At 28.2% G+C, this 10,000-nt stretch overlaps 2 protein-coding genes across 3 annotated transcripts in view; one reads left to right on the top strand and one right to left on the bottom strand.

Annotated features, from left to right (window-relative positions):
• LOC124426925 overlaps positions 1-10,000 on the top strand; it is a 79,421-nt gene that overhangs the window by 18,005 nt on the left and 51,416 nt on the right. Inside the window, exon 1 of one of the 2 annotated variants that reach the window (XM_046969202.1) lies at positions 9,341-9,574. The exons of the other annotated variant lie outside the window; for it this stretch is intronic. The gene's annotated coding sequence lies outside the window, so the exon portion shown is untranslated. Of the gene's footprint in view, positions 1-9,340; positions 9,575-10,000 lie in introns of those variants that run through there. 2 annotated transcript variants of the gene reach the window in all.
• LOC124426927 lies at positions 916-3,074 on the bottom strand. Its single transcript, XM_046969208.1, has 3 exons — positions 2,860-3,074; positions 1,687-1,846; positions 916-1,150 (listed from the first exon to the last, which is right to left on the bottom strand). Exons 1-3 carry the CDS (start codon positions 3,052-3,054, stop codon positions 996-998), a joined length of 510 nt encoding a protein of 169 aa, XP_046825164.1. The 5' UTR covers positions 3,055-3,074; the 3' UTR covers positions 916-995.

Here is a 10,000-nt window from a genome sequence, read left to right as displayed (position 1 = left end):
TCAATAGAATTTTTTTTCATTAATAAATCTTTCTTTTTTCCTTTAATTATATTATAAATCGATACACATAGTTTTTAGATAAATCAAATTTATTAATAATAAATATTTTAATTATAAAGATTTTCTTTCTTTCTTGTTCGATTTGATTGATATAATTTGATGGAATATTGAAAGATTGATTATACCATCTTTTTTCTTTTTCTTTTTTTCTTCTTTTCTTTTCTTTTCTTTTCCAAAAACATCTAAACAACACATGATCTTAGATTAATGATCTTAGATTATTTTTTACGTTGACATTACTAATAACAATAATAATGATGTTGAGATATCTAACTATGTGTATATATATATATATATCTATATATATAGATACGTAGATCTATATATCTTGCTATTTGACTATATCCTATAATCAGATGACATTCGAACGTTCGTCGATTCGATTAATTATGCATTCCATTCTCGAAACGTTCGTCGCTAATTAACATTATGAATCGGGATACCTGTAAAATTCCTGTCGTCGCTCAACGACAAATATGATGTCTGTCTATATACGACGCAAAGTATGCATAATTTTAAATGATCGTAAAAGAATTTATTCACGTAATGACGCATGTACTTTCGTGATTTGATTTTCATTCTTCGTACATTTGTATATACATATGTATGTACGTAGATACGCGTTAAGTCGACAATCCCTTTGGAAAATAATTTTATTAGTTGATTATACTAATAATAATAATAATAATAATAATAATAATAATAATAATAATAATAATAATAATAATAATAATAATAATAATAATGACTAAATAAAATATGTTTGGAATCTATATTAGAAGGATTAAAAATACAAAGATATAGTTAATTGAATATTTATTATCATTACAGATTATAATAGTAATAACAATAACAATTTATTAACATTCTCATTGATATTATTTATTATATGAAAATAATATTTTATTTAATTTGATTGAATTTAATTAAAAGTTTTAATGTGCCGCGACTACGAGCATCAAGTATGAAGTACTGCTAGCTGGTATGCGAAAATGTACGATAACTTCGGACGATTCGAGTGTTGATTCGTCGATACAAGCAACGGCATTACTACCCTGATTATTTATGACGTGCACGTAGTTGATAATACCTAAATGAGAAAAAAAAAGAAGAAGGTCGAAGCAATCGAATTGATTTAATGTTTCGATTTTTCTTACAAAAGGGACAAAAAAAGAAAGAAAAAAAAATAGAGAGATACGTGTATGAACGTTGAACATATTCTAACATTATTGTAGGAGAAATTAATTAATTAATTATATATATATATATATATTTATTTATTTATTTATTTATTTATTTTTGTATCGCGTTATATAGTAATCGATTCAAGATTTCAATGAAAAGTATCGTACATAGACGAAGTATAAACAAAATAAGAGAAAGCGTAGTAGCTTACGTGATTACATTATTTTGTCTACGACTGACATTGAGAGTGAAACCTACAGTGTTTGACTCGACGTCGAAGGATAAGCACGTTCGAAAGCCTTCAACGTTTATTTTAACGTTCTATCATCATCGCGTATGTATATAATTATAATTAAATCAATTAAAGTTCAATTAAGAAAGATTCTTTGTAATTTTTTAACGTTGTGAAATAGTGAATAATCAAATCGAATTGAAACTTACCATTTGGTACGGTCAGGGTTATCGAGAAACTATGGATTCCATTTGTTGGATTATCGAATTCTAAAATTCTCCTGTAGACAACTTCATTTGGATATCTAATGCCAATAGAAATGTCTCCGATGAACGGCGTAGAACTACCAACTGATGATGCTAATTGTTTCTATAATAGAAATAGAGAAATAAAATATATTTTATTGTCGTCACTTTTATTAATTATCGATGTTTTGTCTTCTCTCTCTCTCTCTCTTTTTTTTTTCATTTTTTTTTTTTTTTTTTAATGAATAGCGTTTCAAGTACTTCTGTTTACACTTGTTGTTTTTTTTCATTTTCGTTTCTTTTTTTTTTTTTTTTTCAATACGAAATAGCGACGTAATGTCGAACGAATCATCTCCAAGATATTACATGAAATTAATTATTTAGATCGAAAAGAATGATAAATTAATTAATTAATTAACGCTATCTAACGTTACGTATGCATGCAATTTTTAAGTCCGTACAACGCTCATTTTATTTTATTTTATTTTATGGCGACAATATTTTTTTTCTTTTTCTTTTTTTTTATTTCGTTTTGTTATAAGTTATACTTAGTATAATTATACCGAATATATAAGTTAAATATATATGTATATATTTATATCAGTATGATACAACTTTCATGTTATATAATTTACGTGCAGACTTGAAAGAAAACAAAAAAAATTAGATTGTAAAGAATTAATTGAAATACATTATATATATATATATATATATACATATATATACATATATATATAGCCGAATATCGAACGAAAATGGTTAATGGTAAATATTTTGTTTTCATCGACTGATCGATTTAATTAATTTAATTAATTTAATTAGTTAATCAATACACATATATTTTGCTTTTTAATTATACTTCGAACGGAAATGTTTATTGATAAATATTTTCTTTTTCTCCAATTATCGAATTATTTATTGTTAGTTTCGACGTAATCATAAAAAAAAAAAAAAAAAAAAAGAAAAAGAAAAAGAAGAAAGAAAAGAAAGAAAAAAACAAAAAAGAAGAAAACATTATTAATATTAATAATAATAACAACAATAACAATAATAATTATTATTAACTTCTCTCTTTTCTCTCTCTCTCTCTCTCTCTCTCTCTCTCTCTCTCTCTCTCTCTCTTTCTCTCTCTCTCACCAATTGGGTTTTCTCCACAACATCGTTTTCGGTCAAGCTGATATCCGTTTTCTTCGTTTTTGAAATATCGATCGCCGAAACGATCGTCAAAAACACAAGTCCGACGTGGAACAGAGAGACGAGGAAGAATGAACGAAACATTTCGTACGTTTGTTTGTACGTCGTTTCGTTGTCTCTTCTTTTATATAAAACCATCGAAGGTCCGAAATCCTGTCGAACGAGTTTTATCTGCTACAAACGCGCTCGTGACATTCATTCTGATTTCATTGGCTTTCCCTCTCCCTCTCTCTCTCTCTCTCTCTCTCTCTCTCTCTCTCTCTTAACCTCCCCATCTCCCCCTCCCCCTTCTACCCATACCTTAACCCCAACCCCTACTCCCGATCATTTTTCTTCGTTGAATACAAATAAAGTAATAGGCTCGTACGTGGGCGTGTCCGATTAGTTAAATCGCCAAGTATGTTAGAAAGAGAGAGAGAGAGAGAGAGAGAGAGAGAGAGAGAGAGAGAGAGAGAGAGAGAGAGAGAGAGAGAGAGGAATGGTATATAATTTGTATACAAAGGGTATGTAAGTTTTTCTTTTCTTCTTTTTTCTTTCTTTTTATTTTTTGCTTTTTTTCTTGTTTTTTTTTCTTTTTTTTCTTTTTTCTTTTTTTTTTTTTTGTAAGTATACAAGGTGGGACAATAACTTTGATCATTTTTACCACCACCCTTTTTTTTTAGGGATATGAAAAAACTTTCTTTATAAAGGTCGTACGGTACGAGGGAGTAGGGAGGGGGCGAGAACGAAGGCGGACGCCATATTCATAATACGACAGCATGAATTTTTTTTTAAGCGAACTCAAAGATTACATAGAAAGGACAGCTGCTTTTTTTTGTGTGTGGTTATATATTTTTATATATATATATATATATATATATATATATATATATATATATATTATATTTTATTAGTTTTTAATAGGTGCATTGATCGATATTCTCAATAATAAACTATTGATCCATATATTGTGTAAGAATTATCAGCTTAAGTAATATTATTAATTTAAATATTTTGAAATGACAATTTAAAGATATACAATTAATAATAAAATGTACGTAAGATTATCAGATAAATTAGTAATGATATATAATCTTTTCAATTTTTTCATTTTTCAATTTCGCACTGTGACGTTGTATTATATTAATAAACGTTCCATTCGTTATTTTAAATAAACAATACAAAAGTTTACATAATTATGATAAAAGTTGTAATGATTCCATTTGTGTCTTTGTTATTGAAAGAAAAGAAAAAAAAAAGAAAAAGAAAAAAAAATAAAGGAAAAATAAAAAAGATTCGATTTTAAAAGTTATTAAAAAATAAAAAAAAAATCGATTTTTATTATATCGATATTATTGGAATGTTTAAATAAATAAAGAATAAATTGTCCGTGAAAATGGTGGTTTTTTCAAGTCTCTACGATTTTCCGTTCCGAAGATATCGTCTTCGAAAAATTTTCATTCATAATTCATATAGTACACCTGATCGTAGTAATAGTAATAGTAGTAGTAGTAGTAGTAGTAAGGTTGCGTAAATTCTCGGTATTTATATAGGTTAGTGTGTCGCCGAGTCAATTTGAATGAAATTATGTAGGTCAGTGGATCGTAGTAAATGGATTTCATTTATATGGGAATATCTACGGAATGAAAAATCGTAGAGACTCGATTTAAACGCCATTTTAAAGGGTAGAATTTTCTCTCTCTCTCTCTCTCTTTTTCTAATAATATATTGTTAATAATTAATTAACAATTTTGTTATAAACAATTTTTATAAAACAAATTACGAACGTCATTAGTCTTATTTCGCACAAAAAAAATGCAAATTGCAAACTGTTCTATAAAATTACATAAATTAATAAATAATTAAATTTTTTTTTTTTTTTTTTTTTTTTTTTTTTTTTTTGACGTTATTAATAGTCATTTATATGGGAATATCTACGGAATGAAAAATCGTAGAGATTCGATTCAAACGTCATTTTAAAAGGGTAGAATCTTCTTTATTTATTTTTTTCTCAACGTATTATTAATAATTAATCGACAATTTGTTATAAATAATTTATATAAACAAATTCTTACGAAATCAATTCATGTTAATTTTCGAACTAATATTACTTATAATAATTATTATTGTTATTGTTTTTTTTTTTTTTTTTTTTTTACGGATAATTTATTTCTTTCATTTTAATTTAGTTCGTAATATTAGAGCTCTGTACGATGAATCTATAAAAATTTGACAGAATGTTTCAACTTGAATTATCATAGGAAAATTGTAATTAATTTATACGCGAATTACAATATATTTTACTGAAAAGGCAAATTTTATCTTTTTCTTGATTAAAGGAAGTAACTATATGGGGGCAAAAATGGGGGATTCGATGTAAATTCAGAGAAAGCTGACCCTTTTATTAGCATATTAAATTTCGTCGAACTTTTCGCGTATACTTTTTTGTGAAAAGGAAAAAATATATATATATATATATATATACATACTACACACATACACACACACACACACACACACATATATATATATATATATATAGAGAGAGAGAGAGAGAGAGAGAGAGGGTAAGAGAGATTAAAAGAGAAAAGAAAAAAAAAATAAAGAAATGTTGATAAAGAATGGTAATTCATTGCTAATTAGATTCAAAAAAACAAAATAATGAATAGTATGTATTATATATTTTTTTCTCTTTCTTCTTCTTTTTCTTCTTCTTTTTATTATTATTATTATTATTATACATTACATATGTATATATTTATCTTTTATTATTAATTAATTGAATGAATAATTAAATGAATCTAAAATGAAGAGAACATTTTTTTCTTTTCTTTTTTTCTTCCTTCTTCTTTTTTTCTTTTTTCTTTTTTTTTTTTTTATACAATGATGGTTACATAAAACAGACACATTGTTTTTAGCCGTGAAATGTTCTACAAGTTTCCACGTAAAGTCCAACGACACGAAATTTAAAACTCTCGAGAAGTCTATTTCTTTTTCTCTCTTTCTCTCTCTCTCTTTCTCTCTCTCTCTCTCTCTCTCTCTCTCTCTTTCTCTCTTTCTTTTCCCCTTTCTGTTTTTGTCTTATAAAAGATGCCTTTCTTACAAGAAAAGAACAACTCTTTCTTACAAAGAAAGGTGAAAATTAAGAGAGCGAGAGAGCGAGAGAGCGAGAGAGAGAGAGAGAGAGAGAGAGAGAGATGGATAGATAGAAAGAGTTGGCCTTGTCCGTCGACATGCTTTTTCTTAGTGTTTTCAGAAATACCCGGGGGCTCTTTTAGTCCAGAGTACTACCCCTTAAATCCAAGTGGTATATACAGTTCGAGTAACGAAGACGAACGGGAGTTGTAGTGAAGTAAGAATGAGATATATATCTGTGTATAGAGAGAGAGGGAGAGAAAGAGAGAGAGAGAGAGAGAGAGAGAGAGAGAGAGAGAGAGCGAGAACGAAATAGAGAAAAGTCATGGGAAAATATATTTTCTTTCTCTTGTTTTTTTTTTCTTTCTTTTTCTTATTTTTTTTCACTCTCTTTTTCTCCTCTCTTTCTTTTTTCTTTTTTTCGCCCTCCCCCTTCATCGAGTTAAAAACCACCTTGAGGCTTAAGCTTCTTATACACGGTAGACCATTTGTAACGATTTTTCTTCCTTTCTGTCCTTTTTTTTCTTTTTCCTTTCTTTATTTTTCTTGTCGATATAAACATACTGAACGATTTTCTCTGAGATTAATTTAATTATTGTCGTACCTCTTATATATAGCTTTAATTAAAACAAAGTTCTTTCTTTTCTTTTTTCTTTTTCTTTTTCTTTTTCTTTCTTTCTTTTTTTCTTTAATTTTGCTTATTTATATATTTTTCTTTCTTATATATGTCGTATATATATATATATATTTTTTTTTTTTTTTTATGTATATTATTTGCAAGGATGATAGAAATTATTGAAAAAATATTTTCTTCTCTCTTTTTTTTTTTTTTTCTTCTCTCAAATAATTTCAAATTGTATATTCATCGTTTTTAGGCGAGAGAAAAAAATAAAATAAAATTTATTGGGGAATAGTTGACATTTATATATATATATATATTTTTTTTTTTCTTTTGCTCACACGAATAATTTAATTCTACCTTCGTTATGTAAAAACTAAATGAGATTTCTCATTAATTATTTTGCACGTCTTTGATTGGAAAAGTTCAATGCAAAGCGTATTGGTTGATAGAAAGAGTTGGCCATGTTACGTTAGTTATATTGACTTTTGCAATATCCTTCCACGTTATGAAGGATTCCATATAGATTCAGATTAGTCAAGGTAATCTTGTTTTATTTTTGATGGCCTGTAATGAATGCGAAAAGGAAGGGGAGGGAAAAGAGATAGAGATAGAGAGAGAGAGAAAGAAAGAAAGAAAGAAAGAAAGAGAGAGAGAGAGAGGTGGGAGAGATAGAAAAAGGACGAACTCATCAATTTCCATCGATTAGATCAATTTGCGTTAAACTACTTGCCTTCTCGAAAAACTTTCATTTTATTACCTAATCGGTTAAAAAATTCCCTTGTCCCGACGTAATACATACGTATAATCGCAGATCGTAGTGATCTATATTTTTGTTTATTTGTTTGTTTGTTTGTTTGTTTTGTTCTTCTTCTTCCTTTTTTTTTTTTTGTTGTCTTTTTTGTTTTCTTCTGCTTTCTCTTCTTTTTTCTTTTTTTCGAGAGAGAGAAAGGGAGAGAGAAAGGGGTAGGAGAATCCAGAAATTCCAGTATTTGTTATATATCAACCAGTTTGTTCGTTTATGTAATCGATGGAAAAAAAGAAAAATTTACATATGTACCATGTATCTACGTATACATATACAAAATTTATTTAGGATATTATCTTGGACGACATTTATTTTTTCTTTTTCATTCACTTTTTCATTTCACTTTCTTTTTCCTTTTTCTGTCATTATTTCTTCTCTTTCTCTTTCTATTTCTCTTTCTCTCTCTTTCTATTTCTCTTTCTCTTTTGTCTTTATCTTTCTCTTTCTTTTTCGAGGACCCTCTTATCTTTCAGAAGAAATCAACAACGACGTCACTCGTCGCGACGAGACAACTCCGGGAAACTCGGTACTACTCGCTGATAAATCTGGGTCAATTAATTAGAAGGATAAGCCCTTACGAAGTTGGAACTTAAGCGTTTGGAATCTTCGCCGATAGAAAATAATTAGTATCCGTGATTCGAAATGTTTCGTTGTCGTTTGTTTCGATCGTCATGGTCGTCGTCGTCTTCGTCGACGCCGTCGTCGCTTTCTCGTTTGAAAAAAAAAAAAAAAAAAAAAAAAAAAAAATTAAAGGACGCGAATATACATTTTCGTTCATATTAATACCACAAATTTTATGATGGATTTATTTTTGTACGTTTATATTGGATATAATATATTGGATATAATATATCGATAAAATTCATTTTATCGAATTATTTTAATACAAATATTTACTCTTTATATATATATATATAAAATAAAAAAAAATGAAGGAAAAAGAAAAAAGGAACATAGATAGGTACTTACACACACACACACACACACACAATATATCACAGTTTTCACAAATATCACTTATACGTTGAAATGCGTACTTTATTTTCATTTCATTCAATTATGTTGTAGTTTAATATCCGCCATTCTTTACGAAGAGTTGCTCATTGTTATAACCAAACAAACAAACAAACAAACATAAGAACAAAAGCACAAAAACCACAAAAAAAATAGAAGACGAAAGAATATCCATTTATATGCAGATTTTTACGTATAAATATTTTCTCGATGATTTTATTGGTAACGATCTCGTTCGATCTTCACGAAGATCGATCGATCGATCGATCGTAAGAGTTTTTGGAAAAGGATGTTAGAGTATAAAAAATAAAAAGTAAAAAAAAAAAAAGAAAAAAGAAAAGAAAGAAATAATAAAATAGAGAAAGAGAGAGAGAGAGAGAGAGAGAGAGAGAGAGAGAGAGAGAGAGAGAGAGAGAGAGAGAGAGAGAAAGGTGACCGTATGCATTTAAATAATTTCGCTTTGTTGTTATTCTTTTTTCTATTGTATATTATTATGTTTTATTTTGGTTTACTTTTTTTTTGGTCTTCTTTTTTTTTCTTTCCTTTTTTTTTTAAGATCACCACCTCCGTGCGATTAAAAAAGAGAGAAAGAAGAGAGAGAGAGAGAGAGAGAGAGAGAGAGAGAGAGAGAGAGAGAGAGAGAGATAAAGAGAAAGAGAAAGAGATAGAGATATGGATAGAAATTGAGAAAGAAGAGTACCAGGGAAAATGTTAAGGGATGATCGTCGATGGGCGTGGGCGCAACAGTTGCGTGGGTATGCGCGTTTGCCGAAGGTGTACGAGGGTGTACGAGGGAGTGAAAGGGAGAAGGATGGTGGTGGTGCACGTAGAGTGGAAGGGGGGTTGGAAACCGGCAACCGATGACGTGCCTCAGTACTCATCTAGCATCCTAGCCGCGAACAACCCTTTTCGTCGAATCTCCGAACGTCGGTTCGTGTTGTTACGTCGGCTTTTTGGCCGAATTATATATTCTCTTCTCTAAGAGAGTAATAATAATAATATAAAAAAGAAAAAGAAAGAAAAAAAGAAAAAAAAGAAAAAGAAAAGACAAGAAAAAAAAAATAAGAACAAAGAAAAAAAATAGATATGAAGATAATCTATCCGTACGCGTTAAGGGAGTTAGACTCCAAATTCTTTTAAATAATTTCATTATTGTCAAGGGCAATCTGTAGAATTTGTTTCTTTTCTCTCTCTCTCTCTCTCTCTCTCTCTCTCTCTCTCTCTCTCTCTATCTTTTGTTTTCTTTTATTTTTTTCTTTCTTTTCTATAAAGGAAATAGTTCGAAAAGGATCGGAGTATTTTATTCATTTTATTATTATTATTATTATTATTATTATTATTATTATTATTATTATTATTATTATTATTATTATTATTATTATTATTATTAAAATTCCTATATAAATTTAATGATACATGGTATAACTGTTTGTTAACGAAGCGATCAATTGGAATAATTGATAAACAAAGAGGAAAAGGATTTTTATCGAAAATAGGCAAAGTTTCAGAATTTCTTTTTCTTTTCTTTT

This window comes from Vespa crabro, chromosome 9 (genome assembly GCF_910589235.1).
Source record: "Vespa crabro chromosome 9, iyVesCrab1.2, whole genome shotgun sequence".
In the NCBI taxonomy this organism is placed as follows: domain Eukaryota; kingdom Metazoa; phylum Arthropoda; class Insecta; order Hymenoptera; family Vespidae; genus Vespa; species Vespa crabro.
This window is presented reverse-complemented; position numbering and strand designations above follow the sequence as displayed.

Coding starts and splice junctions, on each gene's coding strand:
- LOC124426927 (XM_046969208.1), bottom strand. CDS start 3,054: ATGGTTTTATATAAAAGAAGAGACAACGAAACGACGTACAAACAAACG. Junction 1,847..2,859: donor TTGTGGAGAAAACCCAATTG/GTGAGAGAGAGA, acceptor TTTCTATTATAG/AAACAATTAGCATCATCAGT. Junction 1,151..1,686: donor AACCCTGACCGTACCAAATG/GTAAGTTTCAAT, acceptor TTTCTCATTTAG/GTATTATCAACTACGTGCAC.